General features: G+C 36.6%; 3 protein-coding genes across 14 annotated transcripts in view; 1 reads left to right on the forward strand and 2 right to left on the reverse strand.

Annotated features, from left to right (window-relative positions):
• The window catches only part of plb1 (phospholipase B1), a 90,674-nt gene that overhangs the window by 51,345 nt on the left and 23,419 nt on the right, over nt 1-15,910 (reverse strand). The gene's annotated exons all lie outside the window — the stretch shown is intronic.
• kcnh1a (potassium voltage-gated channel, subfamily H (eag-related), member 1a) overlaps nt 1-15,910 on the forward strand; it is a 93,493-nt gene that overhangs the window by 23,018 nt on the left and 54,565 nt on the right. For 8 of the 11 annotated variants that reach the window (XR_015512670.1, XR_015512671.1, XR_015512672.1 and 5 more), the window contains 1 exon segment: nt 6,971-7,400. Coding sequence is in view for 5 of the 11 variants with exons in the window: in XM_087289235.1 (XP_087145361.1) it covers nt 6,971-7,400 (430 nt within the window). In the remaining 6 variants the exon portion in view is untranslated. 11 annotated transcript variants of the gene reach the window in all.
• hhat (hedgehog acyltransferase) overlaps nt 1-15,910 on the reverse strand; it is a 153,029-nt gene that overhangs the window by 17,910 nt on the left and 119,209 nt on the right. The window lies entirely within an intron of this gene.

A 15,910-nucleotide genomic window follows, 5' to 3' on the forward strand; every position in this document is an offset into this window, starting at 1 on the left:
TTCAGTGTAGTTTTGGACAACATTCATTTTCATTTTGTAGATTAATAACTGTGGAAACAGTCAGTAAAAAAATCTGACAAGAAAGCCATATAGGTTTGGATCAACATGAAGACTATGAGGAATTTGACTAATAAGTGATCCAGCTCATTATGTCCATATTGTTGCGGTGATTCTCAACAGAGAAAAACACACACAAACTCTATGACACACACACATTAACTTAAGTTACAAATGAATATGATACCATCACATTCATCCACTCAGATGCTCTTCCCTCCCACTTACACACACACACACACACACACACACACACACACACACACACACACACACACACACACACACACACACACACACACACACACACACACACACACACACACACACACACACACACACACACACACACATACACACTTATGCAGGATCCCAGCTTTCATCTTGCCCCTGGGCATATGGCTGTTCAGAGGGGCTGTCAGCAGCAGTTTACCGTGATCAGCTACATCAAACTCATCAGATCTGTCTGCGCTCGCTGCCGGGCTTTGAGCTCAGCACAACCAGCCCCAAGAACAGAGCACCACCATAAATAACGCCATCCTTAGAGAGTTATGCAACACGAGGCGAATTAGATCCTGAGGTGACGATGCTCTGATGGAGAATAATGCATGCTGTCTGCTGCTTGCTTTCCGATTGATTTGTATCGAAACAGAGGAGGAAATGGCTGCTATACTGAAGTTCACACTGAGGTGAACCTTAAAAGACACGTGTTCCTTTACATTGGAAAAGCATATGAAAGGAAAAATAATACACAGTATTTGAATTTTTTATATTGGTGGGATGCTTTCAGTAAAAAAATGTGCAAAGAGAATAAATGCTGAGATTTCAATTTGTACCGACAACAATTCTAAATTTAAGTGTATAAACACAAAGTTACAGTATAATGCGTCAAAAATAAAGGTTTTGAAATCAAATCATTTGAAAATAGATTTTTGTAAGTGTTAATGAAATTTTTATTAATCTAAAAATCTTTTTACACCATAAACTATGTTTACTACTAGATATTGCTTGACGCTATTTGCAGGTTTAGCATGCTGTCCCAGGAGAAAACGCTGAGCTCGGAGATAATTGAGCCCAGGGCTTCTGCCTGGTCAATAAGCATATAAGGGGGTCTGAGATCAGGTAGGATTCGAGAGCTCCTACTGGTAAAGTGAGGAAAAGGAGGTGATGGGGTGGAAGGAGTGATTCTTCCAAAACGTAGGTAATGTAGTAAGGCAAAATCTGTCTATTTATTGTAGACTTGAATCAATCTGATTATTACTGATTACAGATGAGGGTCTAGCCATAATCAATCACATCATGTGTTCCTCTCAAAATTAGTTTGCAAAACTTGTAAAACTGTGTTTTTGAAAGGTTCTAAGAATGTTAAAGGATATTCAAGGAATCCATGATATCAATAAAGAACCATTGTTTTAAAGAGTGTATAATTTTGCAAGACCTGAAGTTCCTATTCAGGAGACATGGTGTGCTTTCAGTTGATTTGGATTAGAACAAAATAGGTACATTCATACTTTTGATTCAGTTAAAAAAAAAGAAGACATTTTAGCGTTGGATTAAAGATTGTCCTTGAAAATGTCTTATGCTCACAAAGGCTTCAAATATTTCATAAAATAAAAATACAGTAACTCTTTACTGTCTGGGACACAAAGTTAATGTTACTCCAATCTTCAGTGTCACCTGATGCTTTAGAAACTGATTTGGGCCTCAAGGAAAATGTATTAACATCTATGTTACAATACGCTATGTGGAAACCATGCTGCATGTTTTACATGATCATTAAAAGGAAGTTCAAAAGAATTTTAGAAATTTAGAATTTAACTTTCTAAATTTTAGCATTTTAGAAAGATGTTTGTATGCTATAGAAATAGTGGGTCAGTGACAGCAAGAAGGTCACTCGTTCAAGTTCTGGCTCGGCCAGTTGGCATTTTCTGTGTGGAGTTTGCTTGTTCTCCCCATGTTGGCGTGGTTTACCTCTGGGTTAGGGATGGAATGATTATAATTTTGGTTCTCTGATTGTAGTATAAGTAAGAATTCACGGTTTCACGTTTATCATGATTATTATGCATTTATTAATTTCAAAACATCACTAGTTTAGAAAATCATGTGAAAACTCCTTATATTTTAAAGTATTATTTATTGCTGCTCAGTAACCAATTATTACAGTACAAATAAAAAAAATAAACAAACAATAATCCTTTTCTTTTTGGACTTAAAAATAAATGAAAACAGTGTTTGGCTTTTAAACATAAGTAATAATTTTACACTGATGAAAAATGACAGAACAACGAATAAACATAAAAAAACAATAAATGTTTTGTCTAATGTAAATCTAAGCTACACATTAGTTTAGTATTTCCCTTTTAAAAAGTACAAATGTAGTCAAAGGCTGCTGAACCTCTCTCTGAAAGGCACTTTTGATCAACTATATTACGAACATGTTTAGTATTTTCATTTAGTATTTTTTCTTCTTCTTTGGGGTAGAAATGTGTATATTTCATACAAAGTGCAAAAGACACAACATATGAACGGCCCTTAGTTAATAGCCTCAGCCATAGTAAATGCAGTGTGCGTGCGTATTAGTCTCGGTGTATAAGCTCGGAACATTAAACTAGCGCACAGTTGGCATAACTTTGTTAAGTTGCAGCAGTTTTGTTCCATGCAGAAACAGTGAAGCTAGTTAATCATTGCATCCCTACTCCAGGTGCTCAGACTCAGCTTTAGGTGCTCCAGTTTCCCCTACTGTCCAAAGACATGCGCTGTAGGTGAATTGGGCAAACAAAATTGGCCATAGTGTATGAGTGTGTAAATGCGAGTATATGGGTGTTTTCCAGTGCCGGGCTGCAGTTGGAAGGGCATCCGCTGTATAAAACATATGACGGAATAGTTGGCGGTTCATTCTGCTGTGGCGACCCCTGATAAGTAAAAGAATAAGCCGAAGGCAAATAAATGAATGAAAGAATGATATAGAAATGTATAGAAACATTCAATTGAAATATTTTTTCAAAACTATTTCATTGCCTAATAAAAGGCTTCAGTGAGCAACATTGTCTGCCAAGCTTCATCGCAGTTCTCCATCAATGTGTTATAAACAATATCAAAAAGCTTTCTAGCATAATTCAATAATTAACAAGACCCCCGACTCAGAAACTCCGCGCTTGAAGAAAACATGCTTCTTCTCATTATGACATCCTGGTGTCATTTCTCAGCGTTCATCTCATAAATACGTGATTATTGTATTAAGGCAAGCGATAATAATCTGCTGAAATTTCATATTTTTGCCACAAACTAACACACCCTAGCATGCTCACAACAACCCCAGAAGTGTGCACGTTTCCATCAGTAAATGACATATGGGTCATACTTTTAGCGAATAAGGGAATGCAAATTGGAATGCAACCAATAATTCTTTCTCTCCACGGACAAACAGAAGGCTTACACACACATACACACACACACACACACACACACACACACATACACACACAGACACACACCTATCTGTTCCATCATCCGGTACAGGTGCATATTGTTATGGCCTACAGGGAGATCTGTGTGGTTTTTTAATAATCGAAATCCTCCTCAGGTGTTTCATTTCAAAACTTTGGTTTGCATAATTATCTTATGTTGCATAACCCTCGTCTGATTTCACAGAGACATCTGTCATCGTTTCGCATTGCCTTAGCAGCAGAAGCTTGATTATTAATGTCTGCTATGCCTGTGATCTCGCAAACGGTGGAGGCTCGGCTTCGTCACTCTTTTTTTGTTTGCAATGACTGTCCACGTATTGTTCTGTTGACCATTGTCACTCTCTTTTGTTTTTGTTTGTTTCCCTCCTCATCCCTCTTTCTTTTTGCATGTCCCTTGCACTGCCTGTGTTTGTTGTGGGCGAATGAAGAACTGGAATCATCGGGCTGTCACTCAAGTAGGCCTTTCATCTCAAAACTCGCCGTTTGATTGATATGCTGTGCCTCAGGGCCTCAATCACACACTGATGTGACCAAAAACACTATTAGATTAGACTCTGTTATTTCATGCTTCTAATCAAATTAGCTGAGAGACCCTTATTGGTTTAAGTTTGAACTGTTGACATTTAAATGTTTGTTTGCGGTGGATAATATGTTTCGTTTGTTTGATGTATGGGTGTTTGTAACAAAGTGGATGTATTGATTGGGTACAGTGGGGTCATTAAATGAATGATTCACCTAGAAATAAAAATAAAAATCACTCTCATGTCATTCCAAACTCATTTGCTGTTATGTTTTTCACTAGCTGCCTTTCCATTAGCCTAAAAATTATAGTTGAAAATGGAAAATATAAGGGCGGCACGGTGGCTCATTGGTCAGCAAGAAGGTTGCTGGTTCGAGTCACGGCTGGACCAGTTGGCATTTCTGTGTGGAGTTTGAATGTTTTTCCCGTATTCACGTGGGTTTGCTCTGGGTGCACCGGTTTCCTCCACAGTGTAAAGACCTCCGCTATAGGTAAATCGAATAAACTAAATATGCGCGTGTATGAATGAGTGTTTATAGGTGTGAGAATAGAGATCTGAAATAGAAACTAAGCCGAAAGAAAATGAATGAATGAAGTGAAAATATATGCTTTTCATAACTTTCATAAATTGCAAAAAAGTGTGTACAATCAGGAAAAAAAGTGCTCAGCTTAATTGAGTACACCCTATTTTAAAAATTAATATTTTGATCAATTTTTCAGTGAATATAGGCAATGTATTTTGTGCATTTAAACAAACCAGATTTATAAAACAGATATATTTATTAAAATAATAATTTAGTCACCAAACATATTTAGAAATTGAAAGATAATACACTTAAATTCAAGCAAATATTGCAAAAATAAAAAAATTACAACCTACAAAATTTTAACAAAACTTTTCAGTTTTTGCTTCTCTTAATTTTTCCTCATTTAAATTTGTGTTTAATAATTTTTTATAACATATAAATGTGGGTGTACTAGATTTTTGACCATTATTGTTATTTTGTCAGATTATCTCCAGATTTAGCTTCAGTTCTGACTAATCTAATGTATATGCACAATTATAATATTGTAGCTTCCTATTGAACATATGCATTTAAAAGAGCGATTTGGGTGTACGCATATATGCTGAGCAATGTATTTAGCTACTGAGAAATTTGCCTAAACAGCTCATCTGGTGAACAGACGCATCATGTGATCATTCTTTGAAGACATAGCTATCCATTAATTTGTAGAAACAGGCTTCATTGTTGATCTCTTTATCCAGAAAAGTCGACAGTTTCACTTTGAAATAGCACACTATTATCTCCCAGAAGCACCTCCTAAGTATAAGTATATATATATTTATATATATGTGTGTGTGTATAAGTAAATTTACTCAACACCGGTTGTCAATCATTTCTTAAAAATACCTCTTTCTAGGGGGGGCACGGTGGCTCAGTGGCTCATCACTGTTGCTTCACAGCAAGAAGGTCGCTGGTTTGAGGGTTTGAGTCCCGGCACGGCCTGTTTTCATTTCTGCGTGTGTGTTTGCATGTTCTCCCCATGTTTGCGTGGGTTTCCTTGAGGTGCTGCGGTTTCCCCCACAATCCAAAGACATGCAGTACAGGTGAATTGGGAAAACAAAATTAGCCATAGTGTATATGAGTGTATGTGTGAATGAGAGTGTATGGGAATTACCCAGTACTGGGTTGCAGCTGGAAGAGCATCCGCTGCGTAAAACATATGCTGGAGTAATAACTAATAAATCAGAGACTAAGCAGAAGGAAAGGAAATGAACACCTCTTTTTAGTGATTTTCAATAATTTTTTTTCAATAATTTTATCGAATTCTACCATGTGGATGAAATGTGCATAAAAAATGAAGGTTTGAAATGACACGAAGGTGAGAAATTAATCAACAGAATTTTCATTTAATTGGTGAACTATCTCTTTATTACAAAATGAACGCACACTGACTGTGAAAGTGTGCCTAAATTCTCGTCAAAATGCAATTTTTAAATTTGAGATTACAGCTGAATTGCTAAAAAGAAACTGGAATATTTTCAGATTTTCACTTTTTCAGAAAAGAACTGACAAAACAAAGTGATGCAATCAAATTTTGTAATATCTACCCCGCTACTGTAATTCCCTGGCTAATAAAAAGACCATTTTCTGATCTAGAAGACTGTTCGATTTACAAATGCAGACATACAAAGAATCCAGGGTTTCTGTCTGGGTTTGGCTTGCATATTTATGTCCCACATTATATATATTTAATGTTATAGTTGTGGCCATTCCCCTAAAGCAAGTCTCTGTTCAACCTTAGTGCATATATTGATGTCCTTATGTGTATAGTAGTTTGTTTGACTGACATGCAGTGCTCTCAAGAAAGCTGTTTAATTCATGAGCACACATTCATAGTTCACCAAGTCAGCGAATATATAATAAATAAAGTAAGAGTTCACCCTAATATTAAAATAAAGTCCTCACTAAACCATTACTTGCATAACTAGCAGTAGTTCATCCTCAGTTCCGATCCTCAGATTAATGACTGCAGCAAAAAATATGGAAAACCATGCTTTGACAACACAGAAGTACACTTTTAGAAAGAAAAAAAAAGTACACAGGTTATTTTTGACTATTTTCCAGCGTGTTTGTTCAGATCTGAGAAGCTCTTTGTTCTGGCTGCTCAGGTGCTGTTTCAGCTCTCTGTATTGTTGATTTCAGAGGGCTGGCTTGGCAGACGCCTGTGCATATTTATACACACAAAGTATCTGTGTTAAAGGACAAAAGAAATGCACTTTTTTAGACTCAAGAAAAGACAAAAGTGCCTATAGAATTGCTTCAGCCTGTAATGATTATAATTGGACGGATGGATGAAAACACTTTTGAACTATTACTCTGTTTAATTAATTAATTAATTAATCTCTTTTTCTCTCCCTCAGGGTATTAGTAGTTTGTTTAGTTCGCTGAAAGTGGTTCGGCTCTTGCGTCTTGGCCGAGTGGCTCGCAAACTGGATCACTACATCGAGTATGGAGCGGCGGTTTTGGTTCTGCTGGTTTGTGTGTTTGGGTTGGCGGCCCATTGGCTGGCCTGCATCTGGTACAGCATTGGAGACTATGAGGTCATTGATGAGGATCGTAACACAGTGCGTACGGACAGCTGGCTTTATATGCTTGCTGAGAGCATCGGGACACCCTACCGCTTCAATGCAAGTGGGACGGGAAGATGGGAAGGTGGACCCACTAAAGATACAGTCTACATCACGTCTCTGTACTTCACCATGACCAGCCTGACCAGTATTGGCTTTGGGAACATCGCTCCAACCACAGATGGGGAGAAGATCTTCGCCGTGGCCATGATGATGATCGGATGTGAGTTGAAAAGCTTTATGTACTTCTTATAAACATCTGAGTGAAAAATACAGTGTTTTTCATATAGAAACAAGTTGTTGTTGCACATATAAGCATTTTGGGTTCAGTTGTACAGAATATCAAGCAATGCAGTGCTAAATTGAACTTGAAGTTCAGGGTTCAAGGAATAGAGTTGTCTCTACTCTAGTACGGGAGACCTGGGATGTCTGAATATCACGTTTAACAACTGTAGTGAGATGCGATCTAGCTGTACATCCTGGATAAACTGTCTGGCGTGCACTGCTCTCTGGAGCTCAGAGAAGCACATAACAGTGTGGGGCTGTGTGTGTGTGGCTGTGTCATTGTGTGTGGTCACGTGATGCGAGCAGACACAAAGCGTGTGCTTGTAGGGGCATGAAGCTTTTTCTGGTCACGTAAAGCCGATCCACGAATCACAGCACATTACGTTAGCTGACCAATCAGAGCCTCTTAAGAGCGGCCTTTCAGAGAAACTAGGAAACATGACAGGGGTTTTCATGTTAGCTGAGTAGGTGTATATAATCAAAGTAAGACAGATGAAAAAATAACGTGATTTTTTACAAATGAAGCATGAGTACACATTGCTATGCATCTTATAAACACAACCAAGCCTTAAAAATACACTCTGGACCGCCTCTTTAAGTTAACTTAAGGAGTGGCTTAAAATGCAACGTCAAGGTATAAAAAGCAGAAATAAATGAATACTGTACATTTCCCCTATTAGCAAATATTAATGTATGCAAAAGGAACAGATGCCATATATAAAAGCAGATGCGTTTCACAGTAAATTGCCATCAACAATCACTACATTTCTGAGTGATTCTCCAGAACACAGATGTAAACTTCGCTATAGTTGGAGCTCTGATTGGGACCTGGCGGTTCTTAAAGACTGAAATAAGGTGGCAGGTGCTCTGTATGGATCATGTGAGCAAAATTTTACAGTTGTTGTGAATATCTCTTTGTTTGTTTTTTTGGCATGTGGTCTAAATATTCATAGCTTGAAACAGAAGGAAATCTGACCAGCTTGTGCTGTGTTTCTATGGAGATTCCAGTGTAAGCTGCCATTACGACCCATTGTTTTGCCTGCCAGGTCTCTGTACAGGTCATGTGACTGAAATCTATCAATGGATGGTAGCGATCAATTTTTGCGGTAGCAAAACCTTCATAGCACACACACCTCAGCCGATCCCGAGTTGTGAACAACACACCAACACCACACTGACAGCTACAGCACTCTCTGCACATGAAGGATGATGATCTAATTCTAAACACAACTGAATTAAAGCTGGTGTTTTCTAACAATCACCAAAATAAACGAACAAGAATTATATCTAAAAGATTACTTAACTACTCAGTCTAATTGTAGATACAGCTATATCTTTTAAATGCAGTCCTCCTGTGAATCCAGTTTAGTTTCGCCTGAGTTTTTAATAGCAGTATGGCTAACACATACAGCACACAAAGCACTGCAAAAATGCATTTCTTATTTAGATTTTTTGTCTTGTTTCTAGTCCAAATATTTAAAAAATTCTTAAATCAAGAAGCATTTCCTAGACAAACAAAAAATATTGTCTTGTTTTATGAAATAATATGCCAAAATTAAGTGTATTTTTCCTCAAAACAAGCAAAATGGGGTAAGCAAAATAATTGTATGTCAAAATGAAAAACAGTATTATTTTGCTGACCTCTTTGTCAGTTTATTTTGCTTGTTTTAAAGAAAAACAAATCAGGATTTGTGGGATCTTATTCCTTAAAATAAGACAATACGTTTTCTTATCTAGAATATGTTTCTTGATTTTGTATTTTTTAGATATCTGGTCAAGAAACAAGACAACGTTTAGCAAAGAAAAGCATTTTTTGCACTGAAGTATGTTTTTGCCCACTCTTTCTGGGACATTACTCTTTCATGATGTTTTATTTACTAAGTTAGGGAGGAGCATGTTCAGATAATTAGCTTAACTGAACACAGCTGGAGCACACTCAAGCTAATTAACTCCAAGAGGTACAAATGGAATAGACTTACTTTAATCGATTGACGTTCCCTACAAGTTATAACCACATTTAGACAAGGGGGTACTCTAAATTCGGGAGTGTATCTGACCGCAGAGCCCTTCCTAAGTCAAATACACATTACTGCTTCTAAATTATAAGTAAGTCCAAACTTGTGAAATATGTGTGAAATATATGAAATTAAGGCATTTTTATGTGTTTCCTGTGAGCCACTACATCTGAAGACAGAGCAGGCCACATACCAGAATGCCCTTGTAGTTCAAGAGCAAAAAAAATGAAAGTCAGCATCATTAGCCACTTTGATATCTATTTACAAAAAGGTAGATTCCATAATTTGCTTCGAGACAGACATGAAAACACTTGTGCTGCATCTGAAATCGCATATTTCCATACTATATAGTACATTGAAAAACAGTATGTGAGAAATGAGGCTACAACTTCCGGTGAGAATCTGAAGTGCGCATTGGATGGATGCTACGCTAGACAATTCATTAATGGGTGTGAATTGACGCAACTGACTTTAGATGTAGTCGGCAGATGTACGCTCAAGTTCCATTCAAACTGCTGACATTTATACTGTATAGAACATACTTTTCCAACAGCCGGGTAGTACGTTTAAATTCAAATACGGTACCGAGTAGTAGGGGATTTTGGACGCAGCTACTGCATGGCCTCTACAACAGTTATGAACACAGGATAAAGATTTTATGTTCCAATAAGAATGGTCACACTGGCTTAGGTTTGGGCCACTGGACATAAATGCTATATCTCTACATTATTTAATAATTTATATGAATTTTATACTTTGAAAAATGAAGCAAACTAAAAAAAAAACCAAATGAGACTAGCAAACCTAATTTTATTGCATTAACATATATCATTTTTAATTATCAACCAAAATGCATGCAGTATCTCGTTGTTTTTAAACATAATTTATCATGAATTTAATTACAATTTATTTATTTTTGTTTTATCAATTATTTAACTTTACTTTTAGATGTTATTTTTTGCTAATATTATTTTTCTGCTTTTCTTTTTGATAATTGGCAACATTTAAACTGAAAATGATTTGAGTAACTAACCTACACCAAAGTCCCTTTAAGGCAAGTCATTTCCCTTGTTGGCCATCTTTGAAACGCCTCTCCGGCAGTATGCTCAGGCATTCTGTCTGAATGGGTAAATATCAAATTCTCCAAAATTGCTTGCCAAGTTTACAATTAAATTTCATATTAGAAATCAACAATAAACAACAACTGTCTCATAAGTTTTGTCTCCAAACGATTGAGTCACACAAAATCTGCAGAAGTTCACATCTAGTACCAGTCCCTCCCCTGAAAATCGTCAATCTATAGCGATCGCTGATTGGTTCTTGTACTAGAGGGCGGGGCTTCATTTGCCATATTGAACTTTTTCCCATTTAAAACTATACGAGTGACATTCTTGTGTATTCTATAGTCTTTGCCTATACTGTAGCTTTTGATGTTGAAAAGTTTGAAAAGTAACAGTTGACATATTATATATACATATTATATATATATATTGTCTGTGTTTGTGCTGTACAGATGTAATTCTCTCTAAATAATTTCTTAAACAATAACCTCAACTTCCTAAAATGCCAATAAAAGTCTCTTTGTTAATCTGCAGTGTTAAATTTTTAACATCAAAATCGACAGAGCAGAGATAAAACTCCCATAATGCAATTCACAATTGTAAAAAAACAGAAAACAGCATGTGAGACACAAAATACGAAGACTGTTAATTAACGGATATTTTTACAGTGTAGTGTTAAACAGTCAAAATTCTTACTGTAAAATTGTAAATGCAAAAACTCAATAAATAAATATATTTTTTTAAATCTTACTGTACGTTAATGGTTAATTATATATAGTGTTAACATTCATAGTGAAGAAATACATTAAATTATATTTTTGGAATTCATTTAATATAAATACACCCATATAAAATATTCAACTACTATTCACAGAGATTCAGATTTTTTTTTGTCATATATACTTGAAAGATTGAGTTGAACAAACATTTTCTACTACTTGCTGGCTTATTTCATGCTGTCATTATAGATTGAATCTTCACTGTTATTTTAATTAATTGTCATGTGATGATGCTCGACTCTCATTTTACCCCTAAATGGTGCCACAATTTTTGGGAATTGGGATATATGTTACTGAGTGTCTGTGAGAACCTTTTTTTGTTTTAGTTTTAGTAGTTGTAATGCATCATTTTGATTTCAAGGCTGATATTTCAGCGTTATGATTTTAGCTTGGCACTGGGAAACAATTCTTGCATCATATTTTCTAACACGAAATGATGAATTTCTCTTCCTATTCCCATATTAAATCAGTATTGATTACTTTCTTAGCATTTTTGCTGACTGAGACTTTTCAATTGGTTGTGTTAGCGAATAGGGATTTGTTACGGTGACAGATGGGAGAAATAATGGAGCATTGACTGAAAAGATGATGCCTGTAGGGTCATCCACAATGGGCCGCTCACAGATTACACTGCCATTGAGCTGTGATTCACCACTCACAAAAAAATGACTCGCTTCCATTATATGTGCTATTAAACATGACCAGCTGCCAGCACGCTGTTATTTATATGGTGAAACTCCCTCGTGAGAGGCAGATAATCAGAGTAAACATACAGAGATGCTTTCTGAGCAAATAATTATACGAAGCATCATTAGGATCAGTAACTAAATTAAAAGAAGGTGTTTGTTAGATATTACTACAAATTAGAGATTAAACAACTAAGGTGAAATGTAACAAAAAATTAATACATTTTTGACATTAAATTTAGTTATGTGCACATTGCATGAGATTTCTTATTACGCATGCATGCACACTCACACACACACACACAAAAACATAATATAAAACATATATAAATCTATGAATTGAATATCTTTTAAATTGACAGGTATAGTTCACCTAAACATTAAAATTCTTTCAAACATGTCTGAGTGAACAAAAAGGAAGATATACAGATGTTGATGTTGGTGAAAAAAACAGCCATCGACTTCCATATTATTTTTTGTTCCAACTATGGATGGCAGTGCCATTTTTAAGCATTATTTCAAATATCTGGTTTTGTGTGTAACCCAACAAAGAAATTCGGTAACACTTTATTTTAAGTCACAGCTTACGCTATTAAGAAACCATTAACTAAGACTATTAGCTCAATAAACTACTAATTAGGTGCTAATTAATAGTTAGTAAGGTGTGTAGAGGGTTTTGGGTGGAATTAGATAGGTAAAATAAGATCATACTTAATAGCAACAAATAAATAATTAATATCCTAATAATAGGTAATAAGCCAGTAATTAACAGTGGGACTTATCCCCTTGTTAAGTATGATGTCACATAAAGCCACATCCATGTCCAAGCAATCTATCAAACTGTATGGGAAGATTCAACAATGGTACTAATAAATGTTTACAAAGCCAGCTGATTTAAATGTTATCACTCGATTGAATGAGTGTTATCAGTGGTTATCAGCTGATCGATATGGGCCAGTAGGGGCCTTCTACTAGTAGGCTCAGATTGCTGTTATCATCCATCCACATGGTTAATCAGCTAAAGATCACATTTGGCTGCGGCCAGAAGTTAACGAGAATTGTTTGTATTATTTATTAAATTTCCTGTTAGTTGTATTATATTAACATCTACCGCTACCCCAACTGTAAACCATCCATCACAGTAATGTAAAAACAGATCTGGATCTGGAGTCTTCTCCATTAGTATAGCTGATTAACCATTTAGATGGATGATAACAATCTTCTGAGCCTACCAGTAGGTGCAGAAGACCCCTACTGGCCTATATCTATCAGCTGATAACCACTGATAACGCCCATTAAATCGAGTGATATCATTTAAATCAGCTGGATTGGACCAGAAAGCAGTACTCCAAAATTCATGACCATACAAGCGGATGACTTCAAATAAAGTGTTACCAGAAATTCATAAAAGTGAAGAACCCACTTCAGTGTGAGTAAATGATGAGGATGAGCATTTTTATTGTTGGGTGAACTATAAATGAACAGTATTATCATTTAGATCATTTTGGTGTTTTGTTGGCAAATGGTCAAAATAACAAAAAGCCATATTTAAGACATATTTAATCCTTTTTAGGCAGCAAAATACGAATATAGCTTTAATAATTCAATATCTAGAGAGATAATCTTGCATTTTAGTCACAACAAATGTAAACATTAATTATTTCCTGCAAAAAAGAAGAAAAGGTTTAAAATTACAAGTTTTAAAAGTTTAAAATTAGGAAGAAATGTTATCAGAAAGATTATATATGTAGATTAAACCAAATATTAACATTTTATAAGGCTGAGCCTGGTCAGTACCTGGATGGGAGAAAATTAGTGGGAAAAATTAGTTTGCTGTTGGAAGTGGTGTTAGTGAGGCCAAAAGGGGCCGATCAACCTGTAGTCTGTGTGAGTCCTAATTGGCCAGTAAAGTGAAGGGGACACCATATTGTCTTTTGGATGGGACGTTAAACCGAGGTCCTGACTCTCTGTGGTCATTAAAAATCCCATGGCACTATCCGTAAAGAGTAGGGTTGTTACCCTGGTGTCCTGGCCAATTTTTCTCCATTGGCCCTCACCTATCATGGCCTATCATGACCCACCGGATTGGCTCCAGAACTGTCTCTCCACTCCACCAATAGCTTGTGTTTGGTAAGGGCACTGGTGCTGACGTCCTGTGGCTGCCATCGCATCATCCAAGTGCATGCTGCATACTGGAGGTAGTGTGAAGAGACCCCCCCCCTCCCCGATGACTGTGAAGCGATTTGGGTGTATAGCCATACAAAATAAATAAGATATATAAATACACAATACATTAAATAAATAGCAACGCAGTGGCGCAGTAGGTAGTGCTGCCGCCTCACAGCATAAAGGTCACTAGTTCTAGCCTTGGCTGGGTCAGTTTGCATGTTCTCCCCGTGTTCGCGAGGGTTTCCTCCGGGTGCTCTGGTTGCCCCCACAGTCCAAAGACATGCGGTACAGGTGAATTGGGTAAGCTAAAATGACCGTAGTGTACAAGTGTGAATCAAAGTGTATGGATGTTTCCCAGAGATGGGTTGCAGCTGGAAGGGCATCTGCTGCGTAAAACATATGCTGGATAAGTTGGCGGTTTATTCCGCTGTGGCGACCCCAGGTTAATAAAGGGAGTAATCCGAAAAGAAAACGAATGAATGAATGAACATCACAAATCCAGATAACCTGCAAGTTTTCAAAGTGATCTGTTAATGTTTTCAATAGCCTGCATACGAATTAAATGCGATTATATTGAGATATAAACCTTGCAGGCATTTCTTTCGAGCTGTGAAGTTTCCCTTCAGGCTTCAAACTGTTTTTGCAGCTCGTGTCACGTTGCATTACATAACAGCCTATGTCATGTTTTATGCTCATTTAACAACAGTTAATGGAAATGTTCAAGTGGCATCACATTCCAGTCTGTTCTCAAATGCTTGGAGGTGATGTGAACTTACAAGCTTTTGTTTGACAAGTGCATTTCAGATTCCTGAAGCCTGCTGTTTCGACATGTTTACAGTGACAGTTTAAATCAGCGTAGAGTGTAAACACTTGATTGGAGCACCGTTTGCATCAATCTTAAGGGCTTTATTCCACAGTCTGGAGAAGAAGTTGTGATAGAAATTAGTCTCTTCTTTTGAAACAAAAACAGAATTGCAGATGCTGATTTCATGGCTTTGCTCGGGGAGAAAGGCTGGCAGCAGGTGCTGGAATGCCTGCTCTGTTGCCATGGCAACCATGAGCTTGGGGCAGTACTTTAACGACTAGTAGAAAATGTAAATCCGACTGAGATGCACTAACAGGTACAGGAATACATGCGAGACTTGTTTTCTTCACATATAAGCTACAGCTCTGCTGATAAAATACTGAACAGGCATGCTATTGTTATGGTGGGCTTTAAAATACTATGAATACCAGTTTATTTCTTAAAGATCCCATGAAATTAACAAAGTTTTTTAGATATTAGTATCAGTATTGTTCATTTTTTTTATATCTATAAGCTAGTGTGCTCCGAAAAAGGTTTAGGAGATATAAAACTGATATAAAAATGTGTAAAGCTTGTAGTTTGTTACTTCCGCCTAAATAGATCAACGATTTTATTCACATCACCTCATACTTCGGTGAATAAACATAACACTTTTGGCTGTTATTAAAAAAGGTGAGGAGCCAAACTATGTCCAACCTTCTCTTCATGTTTCGGTTGAAATTACATCAAACATCAAATAAAAATGTATAATTTAAAGCACTTCACTGGACCTTTAAGGTGAGATACTGGAGGCGAATGGTTGAGGCAGGCGGCAAAATGACATTTAAGTTAAACAAACAAAGGGTAAAAAAAACACAGTAAGACAAGACAAGTATATGGCTTTGAACAGCTCACTACAGGGAAACCAGACTCAGCCAAGAAGTTTATGTGCGT

The sequence above is a fragment of the Danio rerio genome, chromosome 17 (genome assembly GCF_052040795.2).
Source record: "Danio rerio strain M-AB ecotype USA chromosome 17, GRCz13ab, whole genome shotgun sequence".
Taxonomy (NCBI): domain Eukaryota; kingdom Metazoa; phylum Chordata; class Actinopteri; order Cypriniformes; family Danionidae; genus Danio; species Danio rerio.